This window comes from Elephantulus edwardii, unplaced genomic scaffold (genome assembly GCF_000299155.1).
Source record: "Elephantulus edwardii isolate Elephantulus edwardi_28Jun2011 unplaced genomic scaffold, EleEdw1.0 scaffold00064, whole genome shotgun sequence".
Lineage (NCBI taxonomy): Eukaryota > Metazoa > Chordata > Mammalia > Macroscelidea > Macroscelididae > Elephantulus > Elephantulus edwardii.
Genome location: NW_006399814.1, coordinates 12,269,904 through 12,293,260, shown reverse-complemented (window position 1 = coordinate 12,293,260; position 23,357 = coordinate 12,269,904). Strand labels below are relative to the sequence as shown.

The window sequence follows — 23,357 nt, the reverse complement described above, 5'->3', positions numbered from 1 at the left end:
TCAAGGTGGCCCCACAGGGACCGGAATTTGGGGTCCTGGGGCAGCTGCTCTCTCTGCACTCATTCTGCTGAAATCTGGCTCTGTTGGCCCTGGCTGTGCCCTCATGCTGTTGCACACGGTGGTGACGATCCAGGCCTTTTCATCCGTGAAGCTGTGGTGCATCTGCTTCAGCTTCCTGAAGGTGACACAGTGCAGGACCATGCCTGCCAGCATGAACAGGAGGCAGCACCCCAATACCTGCTGGTTGCGTCTTCATTGCTACAACCTGGCCTCAGGCCCCTGCGGTGTCACGTAGTGGAACTGGGCCCAGTACAGTGCATTGGGAAGTTCCCAGGAGATGTGTGCATGATAGCAGGGCTGTGATAGACTGCAGTGCATGGAGACTTCAGGGGTATCCAAGAACAGAGCTGGTGGTCATAGCTGTGGTGGCCCTGTTCAGTTCCATAAAGAGGCTGTGCAGGACTGGGTTCCTAATGGTCCCAATTGGGGTGCAGTTCTCTGGACTTGGAGAAGAAACCTCATTTAATTTCTACAGGGCTGGCTCCAAGATGCATGCCTAGTAATTTATAGTAGTTACTTGAGCCAGACCTCTGACTCAGGAGTGTAGGGCTCTGTTCCGCATCACTCGCAGGATCTGAACCACCAACCTGGCTGCTGAGACCTCCTAAAACCTTCACTCATTTTTTTAAAAATAATCTTCAGCAAGATTCTACTTGCATATGATATTAATGATATTGTTTGATAATTTTCACATTTTATTGGATCACCTTTTTTGGGAATGGGAAAGTAAACAGGATTTCTTCTAGTCAGTTGGTCAGACAGCTGTCTTCCAAATTTTGCAGCATGGACTATTAAGTACATCCAGGGCTACATTTGTTTGTTGAAACATGTTAATTGGTATTCCATCAACTCCTGGAACCTTTTTTTTGCCAATATGCAGCTTGAACTTCTACCTTCATTACCATTGGTTCTTGCTCATATGCTACTGCCTGAAATGGGTCCATGTCAACCAATTCTTTTTGATATGGTGGCTCTGTGTATTCCTTCCAACTTCTTTTGATGCTTCCTGCATCATTCAAGATTTTGCTCATGGAATCCCTTAGTATTACAACTTGAGGCTTGCATTTGTTTTTCAGTTCTTTCAACATGAGAAATGCTGAGCATTTTATTCCCTTTTGAGTTTCTAAATCCTGTTCTTTGCACACTTTGTTATACCATGGCTACCAATGGGAAAAATCTCCTTAATCTCCTCTAGTTTCTGCTGCCCAAATAGCATAAAATGTTCTGATCACTAATAGCTCAGCATACTAGAAGACAGCTGCCTTTGAGAACCTATACAAGGCAGAGAAGTTAAACTGAGAATTGATAGGTGAAAAAGCAGATCTGAGTAAGGGCAGAAAACCTCTCCAGAACTAAAACCAAGGAGACAGTTTTTCGTAAGCAGTGAGAAAGTGAGGCTCACTCCATTACCTCCCTGACTTAGCCTGTGAGGGACTCACAGGGAGGCAGCAGCTCTCCAGTTCTTCGATGGCAGGGCCCCAGAAACCTCATCACTCTGGATTACCCAAAAAGGACTGGCAAGCAATGTTTAAAAGTATTATATGAGGGGATTCATAAAGCCACAGACTCATGAAGCCCAATTCGCATTGGGTTCACTCAAAAGCTTCCTGAAGCTTTTTATTTCAGATGTAGATTAAAGGTTAAAATAAATTTCTAGGAAAATTATCTGAAATTAAGTGTGGAGTATGGTTTGGGCCTGCTGTACCTTCTGGGTAACTAAGGATTTGATTAGCTCATTGATGACCAAACTTCCCTCACAAGCACACCCAAAACAAAATCCACTGCCATCAATTCCAACTCACAGTGACCCTTCACTGGGTTTCTGAGACTATACATCTTTACAGGAACAGACTTTTTCACTTTTATCCCACTGAACTTTTGGTTAGTAGCTCAATACATTATATAACACACCACTCCAGCTCCTTCCTTAAGAGCAAATGCTTCCCAAAATAAGACCAAATTGGGGTTTATTTCAAGGAGAGGAGCGAACTGGGGATGGGGGTGGGGAGAAAAGTGCAACAATGAATGAATGGAATTCCAAAATCTCTGTAGATGTTCACTGAAATTAATAATACTAATAAAAAAAATTGGGGTTTATCTATTTTTCTGAGGGCAGGACTGAAAAGGGAGCAGAAACCTTGTAAGTTACTATGTTTGCTCATTTTAATAAGCTTTTTCTGAGCACATTCTCTGAAATAAACCTCTACTAAGTTTTGCAGTTCAAATGACCAAACTTTCAATAGCTTTCCTCAGGAAAGTTACAATCTGTAGGCAAAAGAGACATACAAATTATAGTAACTTACAAGTTATGCTCCAGAGGAAAAGCCGCCTGCATAAGACTTTGGGAGATAAGGAAGCAATTAATTCTGCTGCCTGCAGTGGTAAATTAGAAAATATCTAGGATTATTCTGAAAAAGCAGCTGAAATGAACATGACCATCCTCCTCTTTAGGTTCTTTCTGGCCCAAACACTAATGTCCAGACAGAATGGTCTAGGCATTAATTCACTATGTAAAAGTTCAGTTTCAGATGAAACTAATCTTAAAGAGCAGGGACCAGCTATGGTGCATGGACATTACTCCAGCCACACTTTGATCTGCAAGTTGTAATGGTCAAAAAAATCTATCCTTTTGGTCTTATCAACTGGGGTAAAGATCAGTTACATAAAATATTTTTTTTAACAATTAGAAAACTTTAGCATCCCAGACAACATTTATTTTAAAAACTCAGAACAATTCTAGAAATATGGAAAAGGCCAAGTTTATGTGCTATTCCATCAACACTGCATAATTTATGATAACTGTGTTGTTATCTAGTTAGAGGTACGTCTGTATATTCTAGTTCTAGGAAAGGTTATAGCAATTACAGAATAAAAATCAAAGGCTTTGAACTTTTAGGTAGTAAATAAGAGCATTAATTTCAAAACTAAAACATGCTATACATATTGCAAAGGCAGGGTTTATTAACTACACTATTTAGTTAAATGAACTTGGAAAGCCTATTTACCTTTTTCATTAATTCACTTCTGGTTGTAAACTGTGGCAAATCTTCCACTTCAATCCCATCAGCCATTTCCATCACCTTGTCTAAAAGGTCTTTGTTGTAACTGCACAATAAAAAGTAGAAAGGTAAAAAGCTTTTGAAGAACGATTTGTCACTTCAGGTTAATACAAAATTGCAGCTTGTTGGACTGTAACTCAACTTGTAAAAGGCTTATTTGATACTGCAGGAAATCTATTATATGTTTAACAGCAGGTTAGGAAATAATTCTTCCTGCCTATGATACAGAAGTGGGTTGCGGGAACACCAATACAGCAGGTGTTCAGATACTTATAAAAATAAAGGCACCATATATTTGGCAGTGCATATTCTTGGATATGGTTTGAGACCCAAACAAAAAGCAAAAAGTTTTTCAAGACATTTGGAATGTTAAGTCTTATAAAAATGACATTATTTGCTCATTTGCTCAACCACTGATAGATCCTGTTAACCAGAATTCACTGGGGAACGTGGAAGGTAGGTGAAGCAATTGATACACCTAGTTTCCAGATTCTTTCCACACACTCTGCTGCAATTATTTTCAATGTCTGAAAACAAAGCCTAGTGGCCTATGCTTGGAGATACCAGATGACCGAAGTCAGGTATGAGCCATCCTGTTATCCTATGGCCATTTCACAAAGTTCTAAAAAAAAAAAAAAAATAAAAAAGATATGGGAGCCCTCAGATTTACTATCTTCCCACTGATGGGATGAAAGAACCAAAAATCAAAGTTGTTGCCATTCAGTTGATTCTAATTTACACCAAACTTACAGGACACTGCAGAACTGCACCATTGCTTTCCAAGAATGTAATTTTGGGGGGAGATTTTTCACATATTTTTTTTTCCTTTGAAGAGTTGGTGGATTTGAACTATCAGCTTTATGGTTGGCATAGGAGCTTATAATCACTGTGTAAGCAGGGCTCCCACAAAATCAATTGATTGTCCATGGAATGGATTCTGTCTTAAAAGCAATCCTGGGAGACAGAGCAGACCTGCCCAGAGTTCCCAAGGTTTATTCTTTACAGACGCAGACTGCCACATCATTTTCCTTTCTTAAGGAAGAGCTGGTGGGTTTGAACAGCTGACGTTTTGGTTAGCAGCTGAGCACTTAATGGTAGCAACATGAGACTCCTTCTGGTGGGGTTTATCTAAAAGCAGGTCCCTGCCTTCTTAGCAGCCGGGATGCAGCGGGATTTGGACCTTGACAAAAAGGCATCGGTTATTTTTCATACAAGGGGCTGTAAACAGAGAAGACTGGCTGCTCTTCAAGGGATGGGATAGAGGAGAAAACAGTCAAGTGACACACATTACAGCCTACCAGAAACTGTATGACCCTATCCTTTTACTTTCCTGCCCACTGTATGTTCGTGTGTGAAACGGGGATTTTGGCGTCTGCACGGTTACCATGGAGGTTAAAGGAGCGAAGAGACACTCTGTTCAAGTGGTTGGGGCTAATAATAGCACTACTAAAAATAACAATGGAAACTTCAGCGCCTTGTATGTATTGTGCCCTGCGCTAAGTGCTTTACACCCTTTAGTAATGTAGTCACCACAAGGCATTTTCCAAATGAGGAAACGGAGGCTCAGTGTTATCTTTCTAGGGCTTGCTAGAGGGGGCTCATCCCGGCTCCTCAGGCCCGGCCGAGGCAGTTGGAGGCTGGGGGCGGATTCAGCCTGAAGCAGACGATCGACTCGGTGCCCAGCCGTGGAAGGGTCGGAGGGCAGGGGACGGGGTCCGCACCTGCAGCCCAAGAAGAGGTGGTTGGCCCAGACCATGGAGAGAGACAGGAGCTGGTCCAGGCGGCCGCTGCCGTCGGGCGGGTCGCGGTAGTCTGGCAGGTGACGTAGGATGAACTCCATCCGGGCTTTCCATTGCTTCTCGCTTTCCGAATAAGTACGGAACTGCTCCGCGAAGTCGGCCGCCTGCCGCACCCCCGAAACCAGTTCTTCCACCGCGGCGGCGGCCTCGCCACCCACCATGTCGCTCGGCGTGGCCAACAGCTTTATGTGTCCGCCGCCTTCCCGATACGCACCGCGCCAACGCGCGGGGGCTAGAAAGATCCCGGCAGCGAACGACTGCTCTGGAGGACCTGCCTGGAGCGCCCTCGCGGGGCGTGGCTGGCCTGAGGAGGCATCAGCTCGCCAAGCCCAGCCCATCAGACCTGCAGTCTCAAGCTTCTGGCGCCAGGCAACTCCGACACCGCAGGGGAGGTATTCCGACCACCACTCTTCGAATATGGAGGCGGGGAAAATAAGTCCCCAGCGCACAGAATCAAGGCGCCACTTTCCTGCAAGTAGCCAACCACATGACAGCCAGAATCTCACTGTGTCCCTGATACCTTCCAGAATCCTCAGGTGCCATCTCATCCTGGGTGGCTTCAGGGATTTAGGCCTCAAGTCAGTCATTACTGAGGTTTTATACATGTGACCGTTAGGGATCCATCTTCTACAGGGTCTCAATGGCCTCAACACTTCCTAGAGTAAATCACCTACCTGTTCGTAATCCTGGTCAGGCAATTTGATAGGTTCTGGCTATGCAAAGAAAGCAAACTCACAGTCCTGATCTAATGAAATTTGCTGTCTAGTGGAGGAAGCAGGCATTAGGGGAAAAATTGCTCAAGTAAATGGAAAATTTTAACTGTGACACATTAATAGAAGTGTTATGAGCATGAATAAGCAAAGGACATGATCCAGATCTGGGATCAGGGAAGGCTTCTCTAAGGAAGTGGTGAAAATATGAGGTACGTGCAGGAGTTAACTGGCAAAGTGAAGGGTCTGAGAAGACCATGGCCAGAGAGAGCCTGACCAGATGTGTGACTGGATGCTAGAATGGCAGGTAAACTGGAAAAGAGACTGCAGGTCACCTGAGCCAACATACTAAAAGGGATTGGGATAGAGAATCAAAAAGGAGGAGAATGGACCTGAGGGTTTGTTTAACTCATGACACTGCTCTCTATTCTGGGGTCAAGTAGCAGATCCCTTCAGAGACAAGATGACTTCCTTGTAAGTGGAAACTTCCCAGTCCCTGGAAGCATTCAAGTACAGTAACTAGGAAATCGTTTGACTATCAGTCTGGAGAGACTGTGAACCTAGCAGGTTTCAGTGTGGGGTTGGAAACTGGACAGAATTGGACCTACAACCCAGGATCTAGGACTCCAGCACAGTTTTTATCAAATCAATGAAGCCCAAGGGAGGAGCTTCTGCAGCTTCTATTGGAGCTTCAGGGCTCGACATATAGGAGCCAGTTACAGCTGGGAAATACCGGGCGTTCAGAGCAGTAGACTGTGCAGAGAGACCGTCCATCCCCAGGCTCAGTGGAATCCTTTATGGGTTAGCAGTAGTGAAGCATGCTATTCACACCCAAGTGGCCAAGGAGAGTATAGCAGGGCATTTGAAGCAGAAAACAGCTAGCTTTTGCCGGCAAATAAGAGCTGGGGTTCCCAAAGTTCAACATAGATCATTTTAAAATAACAGATTTCACATGAATAGACCTTGAAAATATTATGCAAAGTGAAATAAGTCAGTCATAAAATGACCAATATCACATGATCCTACATACATGACATTTCTAGATAGGCAAGTAAACAAAGAGCAAAGTTTATTAGTAACCAAGAGGGACGAGTCCTTGGAGAAGGACGTCATGCTTAGAAGAGTGGAGGGACAGCACAAGAGAAGAAGGCCCTAGATGAGATGCAATGACACAATGACTGGGGTAACAGGGGCAGGTGTGTCAGAGACAGACCTCAGGATATCTATTCTGATAGATATCCTGAGACTGGTTCAGGATAAGGCAGGGTTCACAGCCAGTGTGCATAGGGTCACTCTGAGTCACAGGCAACTCGAAGGCACATAATAAGAATAACATCAGTGCCATTAAGAAGAGAGGGGGGAAAGGAAGCACTTAGTGCTTAGCAAATACAATTATCTAGGGTGATGGAAAAATTTGGGACTAGATAAGGGAATGGTTGAACAACATGATAAATATACATGATAAATATAAGTTGCTGGCATTGATTAAACATATGAAGAATATTGAAGTGAAAGTTTTGTATATTTTTGAATATACAATTCTCTTTCTCTCTCACACACACACACACACACACACACATACATAGACAGCAGATTTCCATCCAGGTAGTTCTGATTGCAAGTCAGGTGGTCTAACTTTGAAAAACAATCAGTGTTATTAACAGCTTACTGGGCCAAATTATTGATCACCTTATTGCAGTTCTCACCACTGGATCAACTGGCAGCATCATGATAGATGGAGAAGAGATTGACTTTGCTGACAATTTATGCCTGCACAGGTCCACAATCGACATTCTTGGCACTAGCAGCTAGGAAATAAAAAGATGAATTGCTTTAGGAAAATCTGCTGTCAGAAATCTTCCAGAGTACTGAAGAGCAATGATGTCAGGCTAGAGACTAAGGTACACCTGATCCAGGCCAGAGTCTTCACAATTATTTCCTATGCATCAGAGAGCTGGACAATGACTAAGGTATCAGAAAAAGAATTGATGTTTTTGAGTTGTACTGGTGGAGAAGAGTACTGAACAAACCATGGACTGCCAAGAGAACAAACTGGTCTATCTGAGAGAGGGTGAAGGCAAGTTGTTCCTTGTTTGAAGCTCCATCTCACATACTTTGTGCATGTTGTCAGGAGTGACCAGTTCAGAGCTATTGTGCTCTGAAGAGTTGCAGTGGTCTTGATGGCACATATTAACAACAACAATTGCACAATGCAGAGGCTGGGTCAGAAATATGAACCCAGGCTCTGAACAGCAGCTGTAATTACACAGCCAGCTCCACCTTGGGTGTGAAAAAGCTTAGAGGTAATCCAGCAACCACCTAATTTAGCATCATCGTTTTAGTGTAATGGTTGTTGACTACAACTCATAGCAACCCTATGTACAATAGCTTTGAACCCTGCTTTATCCTGAGCCAATCTCACAGTCTATGACACAGCTACCCTCATTACCCTAGTCCCTGAGTCAATCCATTTCATCCGGGTTCTTCCTCTCCTGCGCTGTCTCCCTTCCAAGCATAATGTCCTTCTCCAATGACTGGTCCCTCCTGGCTACATGCCCAAAGTATGTGAGACAGAACCTCAAAAATCCTTGCCTCCAATGAACACTTGGTTTCACCCTTTCCAGAACAGACCTGTGTGTTGTCTTGGCAGTCCTTGGTGTGTTCAGTACTTTTCTCCAGCACCACAGCTCAAAGGCATCAATTCTTCCGTCATCCTTAGACATTGTAATGGTACATATACACACATATATATATATATCCAGACTTAAAAGCATTTTAGCATACATATCTGTTATAAGGAAAGCCTACAGATAGATAGCTTTTTAAACAATGTTATATTGTTAACATTATGTCTTCAAAAGTTGAAGCCATTAAAAACTTTAGATATTATCAGCTCTTTACAGAGCCTTGAAGCAAATTAAATTACTGCCCACTTTGTTGTTGTGATTGTTGTCTAAATATTTCATGTTTTCTTAGAGTGGCTGTTGTTGGTGCTTACCATCTAGTTGGCTTTGACTCATAGCTGATCCTTCACGGGTTTTCAGAGGCAATAAATACCACAGGAGGAGACTGGCCAACTTTCTTCCACAGAGCAAAGGATAAATTCACATTGGCTGGTAGAGCAGCTCCTTGCCACTAGGCCACCAGAGCTCCCTCTAAGAGTGGAGTACTTACAAATATACTCTCATTTATCAATATGGTTAGGTTCCAAAACTCAGGTCATTATTTTAAAACTTGCCTTATCCAAAAACAGAAGATCACTACATCATTATATAACTGCTAAATTATATCATTCTGAAACTGCCAAGGAGTGTCTGGTTGTCTAGAGGTAAAGAGTTGGGCTGCCAGCTCAAAGGCATTTTGAATCCACCACATGTTCTGTGGGAGAAAGATGGGTAATCTCCTCCCTTCTATGCGATTTACAGCCTCTGAAAACCTGCTGGAGAGTCAATTATAAGTCAGTTCTGATTCAATGGCACGTAATAACAAAACTGTCAAAGCATTGAAAATTATGGTCCAGCAAAATTGACATACAACCGTAACTACTAATCAGAGCTACTGGCTCCCCAGTGTCCAAGATTTCAGATATATGTTGTTAATACCAAAATATAGTCAGATTTTCACTATTGACATGAGTACACAATGTTGACTAATGTGATAGTTGATAAATAAAGAGAGGGTACTTAGAAAAGTCAAACTTCTCTAACTCATCTTTTAAAAATATCTTTATTCAAAATGTAGTTTGGATGCCTTAAACTTTACTCATCCAGTGGTTTTGGTATATGCATAGACTTGTGTAAATATCAACACAAATTAAACATAGAACATTTTCATCATTCCAAAAGGAAGCCCCACACCCATTAACAGTCACTTTCCATTTCCTCCAGCCCTTGGCAACAACTTCTTACCATCTGTCTTTATAGATTTCTTATTCTAAACATTTTATATAAATGGAATCATACCATAGTGGCCTTTCGTGCACGAATCCTTTCACTGAGCATGTTTGCAGGTTCATTTCTACTGTAGCAGGAATCAGTAGTTCATTTTTTTTGTATAGCTGAATCTTATTTTATGTATAGATATACCACATTTTGTTTATCTGCTTACCAGTTGATGGACATTTGAGTAGCTTCCATTTTGGCTATTACAAAAAATACTGTCATGAACATTAATGTACAAGTTTTTGTGAGTGTGGTCATCTTGTGATTGGTATATAGATAGAAGGGGAACTCTGGTTGCCTAGTGGTAAGGAGTTGTGCTGACAATTCAGAAGTGCTTAGTTTGAATACACCAGCTGGTCTGTGAGAGAAAAATAGACAATCTCCTCCTATGGGATTCATAATCTCTGAAAACCCAATGGAGGCTGAGCTATGAGTCATTTCTGACTTCAGAGCAATGACTTTTAACTTTTTTTTAGATTTAGAGAGAGGAATGGAAATTCCAATCGATGTCAATGTTTACAATATCAGAAACTAACGATGCTGTAGAATTTTAAATACTAGTTAAACACCACTGTATTTAACCTTCTGTAGAATTTGACAGTATATTTCACATAGAAGCTCCTCCATTCTAAGTGTCTTCTTTACACCATCTCCAACATTTGTTATTTTCCTTCTAATGCTTTTGTTTGTTTTTCATTTACTACAGCTGTCCTCATGAGTGTGAAGTGGTATCTCACTGGGGCTTTGATTTAACATTTTTCTAATAACTAAAGAAAGTGAATTTCTGGAAGTTCCATGTCAATGTATGTTCTAGTCATTTAAAAATAATATTCAGCAAGATTTTACTATCATATGATGTTAATAGTATTGTTCCATAATTTCCACATTCTATTGGATCTCTTTTTTGGAATAGGAAAAAATATGGATTTATTCCAGTCCACTAACCAGATAACTGTCTTCCAAATATCTTGGCATAGACTAGAGGTACATCCATGACTGTATCTGTTTGAAACCTGTCAGTCAGTATCCCATCAATTCTTGGGGCCTCATTTTTGTAATAACTTCAGTGCAGATTGAACTTCATCCTTCTTTACCATTGATTTTTGATCAGGCTACTACTTGAAGTGGTTCACTGTCTACGAGTTCTTTTTGATACAGTGACTCTGTATATTCCTTCCATCTTCTTTTGATGATTCCTGCATCATTCAAGATTTTCATAAGATCCTTCAGTATTGCAGCTTGAAGCTTGAATTTGTTCTTCAGTTCTTTCAGCTTGAGAAATACGGAGTGTTGTTATTTTTCGCTTTCAAGCTAGATTCAGAAGAGGCTGTGATGCAGGGATACCAGTACTGAAGCCAGATGGATCTTGGCTGAAAGCAGAGAATACTAGGAAGATGTTTACTGGAATTTTATTGACTATGCAGAAGTATTTGTCAATGTGGAGCATAACAAATTATGGATAACATTGAGTAGGATTGGAATACCAGAAACTAAATTGTGCTTATGTGTAAATTATACATAGATCAAGAGGCAGTTGTAAGAACAAAACAAAAGAACACAGCATGGTTTTGAATCAAGAAAGGTGTGCATCAGAGTTATATGTATTATCCATTCCTATCCAATCTATAGACTGAGCAAATAATTAGAGAAGCTGGACTATATCAGAAAGAATGTGGCATCAAGATTGGAGGAAGGCTAATCACTAATCTATATTGTGCAGATGATACAATCTTGTTTGCAGAAAGTTATAAAAATATTGCTTGCAAATGCTGAAGCACTTGTTGCAGAAGAACAAAGAATTACATTTTGACCTCAAGAAATCCAAATCCTGCAACATCATGAAAAAACTGAAATTCTCAAACATTTCATTTTACTTGGATTTACAATCATTACACTTGGTAACAGAAGTCAAGAAATCAAAAGACACTTTTCCTTTGGAAAATCTGCTTTTAAGGACCTAACCAAAGTATCAAAGAGCACTGATGTCAGTTTAAAGGTGTGCCTGATCTAAGTAATGGTATTTTTAATTGCTTCCTTTGCATCTGAAAGTTGGATAGTGAATAAGGAGGACAGAAGAATCCATGCCTTTCAATTGTGGGGTTGGAGACATCCCATGGTTTACCAAATGAACAAACAACTCTCTCTTGGAGGAAATGCAACTAAGTTGCTCCTTAGAGGCAAGAATGGTGAAACTTGGTCTCACATATTTTGGGCATGTTGTCAAGTGAGCCCAGTCCTTAGAAAAAGACATCATGCTGAAAATGGTGGAGGGTCAGACAAAGAGAGGAAGACCTTGAACAAGATGTACTGATGTAGTGACTTTAATAATGGGTTTGAACATATCAGAGATTGTGAGGATGGGACAAGAAAGGGCAGGGTTCAGCTCTGTTGTTCACAGGTCACCATAAGTCTGCAGGTTATTGTAGTCTACTCTAGGGCACCTAACAACAACAGTGATATTAAAGAGAGCTCTGGTGGCAAAAACCGTAGTAAATTGCATTGCTAAACCAAAGGCCAGGTCTCAGGTGGTTCGAATGCACCAGAGACTCCTAGAAAGAAAGATGACAGTTTCCTCTCATAAGTTGCAATGCCTTGGAAAATCAATGAAGGATTGCTATGAATTGGAATTGACCTAATGATAGGGAGTGTGAATTTTTTAAAAATTATTTTTATTGAATATTAGTTTGCATACAAAATTAGTATACATTGTATATTGTTTATGTACATTGTGTTTCACACATTCCTCTATTCACATTATTTCATATCATTACCATATATTATGTTTTATAAGATCAGTCACTATTGATCTATGCCCATCATTACCACACCTTTTCAGAATGATATTGCATAATTTTTATGTGCTTATTGGTTATTTTTAAATTTTCTTTGGAAAAATTACTATTTAAATATTTTGCCCATTTTTTAAAAATTGGGTGATTTGTCTTCCCCCCTCCTTTTTTTACTTTGTTGTGTACCATCAATTCAGATCTGACTAGCACAGTAGGAGCATCTGGTGGATTCAGACTTCATGCATTCAAGACTGCAGCACAGCTTTTTGCCACTAGGCCACCAGAGCTCCTGTTGTCTTTTAATTATTGAGCTGTAACAGTTTTTTATATATTCTGGATAAAAATTTTCAAATAAAAGTTGGATAAAAAAAATCATCAGATACATGGTTTGCAAATATTTTCGCCCAGCCTATCCCGCTTTCTTTATAGTGTTCTTTAAATTACAACTGTTCTTAACATTTTGATGAAGCCTTTACAGCTGTTTTTTTTGTTTGGTTGTTTATGCATTTGATGGTATATCTAAGGAACTGTTTGTTGTCTAATTTAAAGTAATAAAGATTTATACCTATGCCTTATTCTTCTAAGAGTTTTACAGTTTTAACATTCACATTTATGTGTTTGATTCATTTTGAATTACTTTTTTATATACTATGAAAGAATGGGTCCAACTTCAGTTTTTTAATAGGTATTCAGTTGTTTCCGTTGTAAGACTGCTCTTTCTCTATTAAGTGATCTTAGAACACTTGCCAAAAACCAATTGACTGATAATGTAGGGGTTTATTTCTGGACTCTCACTCAGCTCTATTCCACTGATCAATATGTCTATCCTTATGTTAGTAACAGTCTTGATTACTGTAACTTTTGAGTAGGTTTTGAAATTTGGAAGTATGTGTTCTACAAACTTTTCCTATCAACGTTGGACTACGCATTTCCTTGCATTTCTATATTAATTTTAGGTTCCTCCTGACACTTTTTTGCTATGAGACCAGATAAGATTTTGATAGAAATTACTTGTTAGGGAGTGAGTGATGTAATTTCAGTAAAATGCTTAAGTCTTCTTTCTGCTTTATGATCATGAAATATGTTCCCATTTACTTAGTCTTCTTTAATTTCTTTCAGGGGGTTCTGGTGCCATAGTCCATAGGGAGTTAATCCAAAGGCCAAGTCTCTCTCTCCGTTTGAGCTATCTCTTCATGATATTTACTAGATAGTAATGAATGTTTTTCTCTAGTTCTAAACTAGCCTGCTGCAGCAGCTGTCCTGGAGAGGGTGAAGTCAGGCTGCTCCTTGGAGGCAAGGATTCTGAAGCTTCATCTGACATACTTTGGACATGTTGCAAGGAGGGACAGGTCCTTGGAGAGGGACGTCATGCTTGGGAGGGTGGAGGGACAGCGCAGGAGAGGAAGACCCTCTATGAAGTGGATTGATTCAGTGACTGAGATAATGGGGGTAGGTGTGTCGGAGAAAGTGAGATTGGCACAGGATAGAGCAGGGTTTAGGGCTGTTGTACATAGGGTCACTATGAGTTGCAGGCGACTTAATGGCACATGACAACAACAACAACAAACCAGCCTGCACATCAGGCAGGTCTTTGTTGATCTGCTGTTCCAGTAATTTTTGGATAATTTTCAGCAGAATCTTGCTTACATGTGTAATTAATGATATTGTTCGAAAATTTCCACACTCAGTCAGATCACCTTTCTTTGGAGTGGGAACAAATATAGATTTCTTCCAGTCAGTCAGTCAGGTAGTTGTCCTCCAGATTTATTGGCACAACCTGATGAGCATACTCAGGGCAGCGTCTGTTTGTTGAAATATGTGAATTGGTGTGTTGTCAATTCCTGAGGCCGTGGGGGTTTTTTGCCAGTTCTTTCAGAGCAGCTTGCACTTCTCTCATAACCACAGGCTCTTGCTCATATGTTGTTTCATGAAATTTTTCTGCGTCAGCCAATTCCTTTTGGTACAGTGACTCTTAACATTCCTTCCATCTTCTTTTAATGCTTCCTGAATCATTCTATATTCTGCCCATAGCATTCTTAAGTGTTGTAACTCAAGGCTTGGATTTGTTCTTCAATTACTTTAGCTTAAGATCTGCCCAGCAAGTTCAGCCCTTTCGATTTTTGGACTCCAGTTTTTGCATTATAATACTTTACTTTGTCTTCCTGTGCTACCTTTGAAATCTTCTGTTCAGCTCCTTAATTTCCTGCTTTCTTCCCTTTGCTTTGGCTTCTTGGTGCTCTAGTACAATATTCAGAGTCTCTTCTGGCATCCATCTTGGTCTTTTCTTCCTTATCTGCTTTTGTAATGACCTTTTGCATTCTTCATGGATGATATCCTCCCATAGCTCATCTGGTCTACGCTCATTGGTGTTCATGGTCTCAAATCTGTTCCTGAAATGGTTTTGAAATTTGAGTAGGGTAGACTTAATGTCAAATTTTGGTTCCTGTGGATTTGATTTCATTTTCTTTAACTTTAGCTTGAACTTGCTTATAAGTAGTTGGTGGTCCACAACCAACTCTCTTGGTACCAGCAGCTAAAAAAATCAAAAGATCAATTGTACAGGGGAAAATGCATTGTCAGTGACCTCTCCATAGTACTGAAGAGCAATGCTGTTAGTCTGGAGACTAAGATGTGCCTGATCCAAGCCATAGTTTTTGCAATTACTTGCTGTGCATCAGAAAGCTGGACAATGACTAGGGATGATAGAAAGAATTGATGCCTTCGAGCTTTGGTGTTGGAGTATTGAATATTCCATGGATTGCTAGGAGAACAAACACATTAATCCTGAAAAGGGTGAAACCAAGCGGCTCCTTGGAGGCAAAAATTCTGAGGCGTCGTCTGACATACTTTGGGCATTTGGCCAGGAGGGAATGATCATTGGAGAAGGACATCATTCCCTGAAGGGTGGAGGGACAGCACAAGAGAGGAAGACCCCAGATGAGATGTATTGATGCAGTAACTAGGGGAATGGGGGTAGGTGTATTGGAGTCAGTGAGACAGTCCCTCCTGGCCACATGCCCAAAGTATGTGAGATGGAGCTTCAAAGTCCTGGTCTCCAAGGAGAAACTTAGTTTCACCCTCTCTAAGACAGACTTATTTGTTTTCTTGGTGGTCCATGGTATGTACAAGACTCTTCTCCAGAACCACAACTCAAAGGCATGAATTCTTATTCTATCATCCTTAGTCATTGTCAAGCTCTCTGATTCATAGCAAGTAATTGCAAAGACTGTGGCCTGGATTAGGTGTATCTTAGTCTCTAGACTGACATCATTGCTTTTCAGTAATCTTGAGAGGTCCTTGACTGCAGATTTTCCCCAATGTAATTCTTCTTTTGCTTTCCTGACTACTGGTGCCAAGATGATTGATCATGGAGCCGAACAAGCTGTGACTGTTAACAACCTCAATCTCTTCTCCATCCATCATGGTGCTGCCAATTGGACCAGTGGTGAAAAATCTTTGTTTTCTTGATGTTGAGCTTCAACTCATATTGAAAACTACAGTCTTTGACCTTCTTCAGCAAGTGCTTCAGGTTCTCCTCAGTTTCAGAAAGCAAGGTTGTGTCATCTGCATAACAGAGGTTATTGATGAGTCTTCCTTCAGTCCTGATGCCACCTTCCTCCTTATAAAGACCAGCCTCCCAAGTAATCTGTTCTGCATACAGACTGAAAAGGTATGGAGACAGGATGCATCTCTGATGTTGGTGCTCTTGTGCAGATTCAAGCCTGACTGGTTCAGGAATCTATGACCCTCAGGACGCAAGCTGCATTGTCTGCTTCTTCCGTGCTTTTAGTGAGACTTTGTATTTCTGCCACTAAACTTGCTCAATTTAAAACTGGAAGAATGGTCAAACTGGCCAATACCTTGAGGATAGACTAATAATCTCTATTTGAGCGTTCTTGCTTGGCCATGTGGCAAATGTCAAAGGCAGGTTGGGGGACCTTACCTTCTCTTTGCTGTAAGACACCAAAGCCTATGTGACATGACTGGCACAAGAGCGTCTTCCATACACTGCTTACCCAGCGTCTACTAAAGGCTAAAGCCCCTGCTGTCCATCACCAGGAGGACCAATATCGCCCTGTGACCCCAGTGGTGCCCAAGAGCCTCTAGAGAGTCCTTCACACCACACAGAGACCAACCAACACTGCAAGCCATGGACAGTAGGATTTTGAATGAGAATTTTTGTTGAAGCAGTTCCTTTTGGAGCTACAGGAACACAAAGCCATGCCGTGGATCCAGCCATCACCTGAAGCTATCAGCTGAGCTGCTGTGGAACTAATATGGCAGGAGAAAGTCCTGTAGGATCCTGACTGGGTTTTCTGGGGCACTGCTGATTACCTGGGAGAGCACCCAAGGGCGAGACCACTGGTGGGGAATTTGGCCGAGCTCTCTTGGGCTACGCTGACTGCCCAGGAATGAACCAGCCAGTGGTAATCTGTCTGAACTTTTTTGGACACTGCAGACATAGCCAGAGGTGAGTGGGTCAGTGGGAATTTATCAATGTCTCTGAAAAAGCAAGCTATCCCACATAATACATAAGTGCAAAGCAAGATGTCACCCCCAAAGGGTGACAGAGTATCAATGGATTTCCTGAAGCCAGAAAGTCTGATGGAACTTTCTGACACAGAATTTAAAAGAAGAATGATAGAATATAATCAATGGATAAAAGACAAACTTGAAGAATTACAGGACACTACAAGCAAAAACCAGGAGCTCAAAAAAAAACCAAAAAAACCCAACAAAACAAAACAATCCAGAACAATGCAGAGAAAACAAATGAGGCTATCCAAAATATAAGGTCCAATGTTTCAGAGGCTGTCAATATGATAGAAGGACACATGAGCAGAGTTGAAGAGATGGAACACAGAACCAGTGAAACTGAAGACAGAATTGTCACCATTGATCTGCTAGAGCAAAAAGCAGACTCAAAAAAGAAGGAAAAAGAAGAAAACCTAAGAATAATGTGGACACCATCAAAAGAAATAACATGAGCATCATTGGAATCCCAGCACAGGAAGAAGCAAGTAAAGGCTCTGAAAAAGTTAAGGATTTCATTTTACTTGGGTTCACAGCCAACGTGGGGGGTGGGGGTGGGGAGAGGATGCTTTAAAGAACATCTTTTTGAAGGCTGAGGTTCCCTGACCCAAACTATAGTATTTTCAATAAACAAAAAATAAACTAGAAATTATGAGAATGGCACAGGACAGGATAGAGCTCAGATATGTTATTCACAGGGTCACTATGAGTCAAACTTGACTGAATGGCATCTAACAATAACAAAATATAGGGAACTCAGTGGCCTAGTGGTAAGAAGCTGAGCTACAATTACAAAAGCATGTGGTTCAAATCCACCAAATGCTCCACAGAAGAAAGATTGGCATTCTCCTCCCAAATAATTTACTGCATTTGAAAACCCATTAGAGGATCAGCTATAGGTCAGTTATGAGTAGGCACTAAACAATGACATCCACAGAGCCATGAATAAGGAAGACTGAAGAACTGATGCCTTTTTAATCATGTTTTTGATAAAGAATATTAAACATATCATGGGCTGTCAAAGAGTGAATAAATCTGTCTCAGAAGAAATTCAGCCAGAATGCTCATTACAAGTGAGAAAACTTGGTCTGAAATGCTTTGGACATGTCATCCAGGGGGACCAGTCCCTAGAGATGCACATCATTACTGGATAAAGTAGTTGCCATCAAGTCAGCCCTGACTCATAGAGATCTTATGGATAACAGAATAACACACTGCCAAATCCTCCACCATCCCACAGTTGCTGCTTTGCCTGATGCCACCATTCCTGCCACTGTGTTACCCATCTTGCTGAGGGTTTTCTTTTACTGACTCTCTCTCCTCCACCAAGGGCAATGTCTTTCTCTAGAGATTAGGCCCTCTTGAGAACATACCTCCAATTTGTGAGGCAAAACATTATCCTCTTCACCTCCGAAGAGCATTCTGGCTGTACTGCTTTCAAGTCAAATTTGTCTGTTTGGCAATTCATAGAAAGTGCAGTATTTTTCATCAACACAATTCAAAGGCATCGATTCTTCTCAGAGCTTCCTTATTCATTGTCCAGATTTCACGGGTATGTGAGGTGTCTTGGGTTAGGCACACCTCAATCCTGAGAGTGACATCTTTGTTCTTTAAAGAAAGGGCTTTAAAGAAGCCCTTTATAAGCAGATTTGCCAAATGCAGTATCTTTTCTTTCTTTACTGCAACTTCCAGGGTATTAACCGTGTCTTTGAGTAAAATGAAATCTTTGACAACTCCAATCTTTTCTCTATTTATCTTAATGCCGTCCATTGGCCTATTTGTGAATATTTTCCCCCTTTATATTATATATATATAGGTATAATCCACGGTTGTGGTTACATTTTAACATTGTGAAGGGGAAAAAAAACCATTGTGGGGTATAATTGTCCTCCATTTTGTGTTCTGATGTGACTGTAGTTTATAAATGCTAGTCTCTATGCTTGTAGTTATGGTCTTAATTGAGAATAAATTGTCCATTGTGTTAATGAAGCACAATAAGGGAGGGCTGTATCTTGTATATTAGTCACCAACCTTACCCTAGTCACTATATTTACATTTGTTCAAGTTAGCACCTTTTATTGCCTTACCGAAATGATACCTGTGCTTGAGCTGTATCTTTCATCTTACAAGATGTGAAAGAACAGGACATCTGGGTAGGATGGCAGAGTACATAGACAGTTCAAGCCCTATTCAAAGACATCAGAAAACAAATATAATCCTGGAATGCCAAGAATAAAGAGGAAGACTTGAAGAAAAATATAGAATAAAAAGAAAGATGGTACAGAGTATCATAAATAGTAAAGCCATTTTGAACAACTATTTGTTTGTGGTGGTAACTCTGGCTACAGAATTGATTTTCCACACTGGTGATTAGCTGATGGGAAATGTACAATATTCCTTTTTGTTCCTCAGGCCTTTCTGGAGATTGGGAGAGACTTTCCCCTAACACCAACCACCAGGTAGCTGGCAGTGTTGACCAGCTTTTCTTGGCTTTGCTTGATGTCAGACCTGAGCAATGTTTTGTATTTGGCACCAGGAGCTTACATGGCTCACAGCCTCCCTCACCATTCTGGCAACCGCCATATTGTGTCATTCCTGGCCTCACAGATTAATGGGAAGCTACAACTATTTCAGGAAGTACCATATGGTCAAGAGTCAATGGTAATGAAAGAAGTTCAAGTTGCAATGAAGGCATTAGCAAAAAAATAAGGCCCCAAGAATCAATGGCTTACCAATTGACATGTTTCAACTAACAGATGCAGCCTAAAAATTTGGGGGACAGCTGCTTGGCCAACTGACTGGAAGAGGTCCATATTTGTCCTCATCCCCAAGAAAGGTGACCCAACAGAATGTGGAAAATATCAAATAATGTCATTAATAGCATAAGAAAGCAAAATACTGCTGCTGATCATTCAAAAATTACTAAAACCATACATAACTAGAGAACTGCCAGACATTCAAGCTGGACTTAGAAGAGATTGTGGCACCAGGGATATCATTGCTGATGTCAGATGAATCTTGGCTGAAAGCAAGGAATTCCAGAGGAATATTTATTTGTGCTTTGCTGACTATGCAAAGGCATTTTATTGTGGGGATTACAAAAAATTATGGCTAACCTTGAGAAGAAAGAGAATACCAGAACACTTAATTGTACTCATGTGAAACCTATACCTAAACCAGCAAGCTGTTGTGTGAACAGAGCAAGGGAATAGTGCATTATTTAAAATTAACAAGGGTGTGTGTCAGAGTTGTTGTGTTTCCTCCATATCTATTTAATCTGTATACTGAGGAAATTATTTGACATGCAGGATTCTATGAAGTAGAATGTGGCATCAACATTGTAGGAAGACTCACAACCTTGTTTGCTGAAAGTGAGGAGTACTTGAGAAACTTGCTGCAGAAGATCAAACACTACAGCCTTCAATATGGATTGCATCTCAACATCAAGGAAACAAAAATCCTCACCACTATCCCTATAGGTGACATCCTAATAGATGGAGAAGAGATTTAAATGGTCAATGACTTCATCTTACTTTGATCCACAATCAATACACTTGGTTTCAGCAGTCAAGAGATCAGGAAACATATTGCAGTGGGAAAGTCTGTAGTCAGGGACTTTTCCAAATTACTGAGGAGCAATGATGTCAGTTTGAGAGCTAAGGTGAGGACTGATTCAGATTATGGTCTTTTCAATCACTTGCTATGCATCTGAGAGCTGAATGATGAATGAAGGTGACAGAAGAAAAAAATTATGCCTTTGAACTGTGGTGTTGGGGAAGAGTACTCAGTATCCCATGGACTACCAAAAGAACTCAATATCCCATGGACTACCATTTATATTTTGGAGCCAGAGTGCTCCTTGGAAGCAAGGATAGTGAAACATCATCTTACAGACTTGGGCACGTTGTTAGGAGTGATTATTCGTTGGAGAAGGGTATCATGCTTGGAAAAGTGGAATGACAGCAAAGGAGAGGGAGACCCTCAACTAGATGGATTGACATAGTGATTGCAGCTACAAGGTCAAGTATGTCAGAAATTGTAATAATACAACAGGTTTCAGATCGGTTGTTCACATGATCACTATGAGTTGTATTCAACGTAGTGTTACCTAACAACAACAACAACAACAAACAACTTTCTCATATTCTCTGCTTTCAACCAACATCTGTCGGATATCAGCAATGATATCCCTAGTTCTAGTACCTCTTCTTAATTCAGCTTGAATTTTTGAAAGTTTCCTGTTGAGGCAATGTTACATCTGTTTGTTTCTTGTGATTTTTTTTTAATCATCTTCAGCAAAATCTTGCTTACATGCTGTAATGAAAACATTGTTCAATAATTTCTGCTTTCCCGTGGAAGGGAAAAAATATGAATCTCTTATAGTCAGTTGACCAAATCGCTTGTCTTCCATATTTGTTGGGAGACAGTGGTGAACACATCCAGGGTTGCATTTTTTTCCCTGAGACATGGCAATTGGTATTCCATCAATTCCTGGGGCCTTGTGTTTTCCCAGTGACTTCAGTGCAGTTTTAATTTTTTTCCTTCATTACCACTGGCTCTTGATCATATGCTGCTGCTTGAAATGATTCAATGTCAACCAATTCCTTTTAGTACTGTGACTGTGTATTCTTTCCATCTTCTTTTGATGCTTCCTGCATTATTTAAGATTTGGCACATAGAATCCTTCAGTGTTATAACTTGAAGTTTGAATTTGTCAATTTTTTCATCTTGAGCAATGCAAACTTGTTCTTCTTTTTTATTTTCTAACTCCAGCTCATTGAACTTTTTTTTTTATTAACAATAAGATTTATTGAGCTGTATCTTAGCACAGACACTGGGGCTTGCCCATGGTGCTCTTGATGTACAGAGCCCAAACATTCTGCCAATTCTTCTTTAGCAGTGAAACCAGGAAGTTGACAGCCAGGTGGATGTTGTAAACAAGTTCATCATCTGCCCTCTTCACATGGCCAACAGCCACTGCCAGACACAGGACCTTTTTCATCTGGAATCTGATGGTGGACTTCACCTCGTCTACTTTTGCCACCATGTTCTCATTGTGGGTCAGCAGAGAAGGGAACTTGCCAGCCTTATTCAGCCCTGGACCTAGGATTCTTGGGATCTGCTTGATCAGGGATTCTGAGACCAAAAAGGCATCATACTTCTTGGCCAGCTTTTTTACCAGTTTCTTATTCTTGTTGAGTTTTTTCAGTGCTTCGATGTCCATGTGGGGGATATCCACAGCTTTGGCTTCATCACAGTGCTGCTGATCCCCAAGAACACACACAGAGAACTTGGGGCGTGGGGTGGACTTAAGCCTGACGGTCCCCGACAAACGCTTGTCCTTCTGAGGGTCATAGTTCTTCAAACTGATCTGCAGTTTTACCGTCTCCAAAAATTTTCTGCGTTTGCGCTGGTTCCCATGCAGGACTTCCCACACCACCTCATAGAGGCTGTCGAAAGAGACTTTGCTATTCATGGTTCCTAGCGCCACAGTAACTGGAAAAGTCATTGCACATTTAGTTATCATGCTTTGCTTTGTCTTCTCTAGCTTCCCTTTGAAACCTTTAGTCCAGCTCCCTAACCTCAGAATTCCCCCGTTTTGCTTATTTTTTTCTAATGCAAGTTTCAGGTCTCTTCTGACCTCTGTTTTGTTCTTTTTTTTCTTCCTTGTCTTGGTTATAACTTTATGTTTTCTTCATGGATGATGTCCTTCATGTCATCCTATAACTCGTCTAGTCTTCAGTCATTAGTATTCAATGTGTCAAATCTGTCCTTAAAATGGTTTTTAAATTCACTTGGAATATGTGCAATGCAATATATTTAGGTTCTCATGGACTTGTTTTAGCTTAATTCACCTTCAATCTGAACTTGCTTATGAGTAGTTGATGGTCTGTTCAATAGTTAGCCCTTGGCCTGATTTTGACTGCTGTTACTGAACTTGTTGTATGTCTCTTTCCACATATGTAGTTAATCTGATTCCTGGGTAGTCCATCAGGTGAAGTACATATGTATAGTTGCTATCTATGTCTGGTGTGGGTGGTTTGTTTAGTTTTGTTTTTTTAAAAAGATATTTGCCATGCATAAATAAAATTCAAAATTATATCATGCAATTTCCAGATTCTTTTCTGTCACCAAGGCCATATTTTCAAACTACCATTCCTTCTCCTTTGTTTCCAACTTTTGTATTTCAGTCACCAATTATTATTGATGCGTCTTGATTATATATTTGATCAATTTCATACTGTAAAAATTTGTAGAAATCTTCAACTTCTTTGTCTTCGATTTCATAGTTGGTGCAGATATTTGAATAATTGTTGTATTATGAGTACTTCCTTTTTTATAAAGACTTTCTTGTATGCAGATGGATAGTATCTTATCACGCATAGCTTTGGCTCACAGTACTTACATAGCACTTTAGGATGGATCTTGTAACACTCCTTTAACTACAAATGCCACACCATTCCTA

General features: G+C 40.5%; 2 protein-coding genes across 2 annotated transcripts; both read right to left on the bottom strand.

The window, feature by feature from the left end:
* On the bottom strand, nucleotides 1–5,079 carry CDKN2AIPNL (CDKN2A interacting protein N-terminal like). The gene is made up of 4 exons (XM_006888142.1): nucleotides 4,841–5,079; nucleotides 3,066–3,165; nucleotides 2,295–2,325; nucleotides 1–203 (listed from the first exon to the last, which is right to left on the bottom strand). Exons 1-4 carry the CDS (start codon nucleotides 5,077–5,079, stop codon nucleotides 1–3), a joined length of 573 nt encoding a protein of 190 aa, XP_006888204.1.
* A 1,167-nt stretch (nucleotides 5,080–6,246) lies between these two features.
* LOC102869450 (60S ribosomal protein L10a-like) lies at nucleotides 6,247–22,367 on the bottom strand. Its single transcript, XM_006888141.1, has 2 exons — nucleotides 21,855–22,367; nucleotides 6,247–6,381 (listed from the first exon to the last, which is right to left on the bottom strand). Exons 1-2 carry the CDS (start codon nucleotides 22,365–22,367, stop codon nucleotides 6,247–6,249), a joined length of 648 nt encoding a protein of 215 aa, XP_006888203.1.
* Nucleotides 22,368–23,357: the final 990 nt, after the last annotated feature.

Coding starts and splice junctions, on each gene's coding strand:
- CDKN2AIPNL (XM_006888142.1), bottom strand. CDS start 5,079: ATGGTGGGTGGCGAGGCCGCCGCCGCGGTGGAAGAACTGGTTTCGGGG. Junction 3,166..4,840: donor CACCTCTTCTTGGGCTGCAG/GTGCGGACCCCG, acceptor TTTATTGTGCAG/TTACAACAAAGACCTTTTAG. Junction 2,326..3,065: donor GAAGTGAATTAATGAAAAAG/GTAAATAGGCTT, acceptor TTTTGCCTACAG/ATTGTAACTTTCCTGAGGAA.
- LOC102869450 (XM_006888141.1), bottom strand. CDS start 22,367: ATGAATAGCAAAGTCTCTTTCGACAGCCTCTATGAGGTGGTGTGGGAA. Junction 6,382..21,854: donor TGGCAGTGGCTGTTGGCCAT/GTGAAGAGGGCA, acceptor CTCTCTGCACAG/TCTACTGCTCTGAACGCCCG.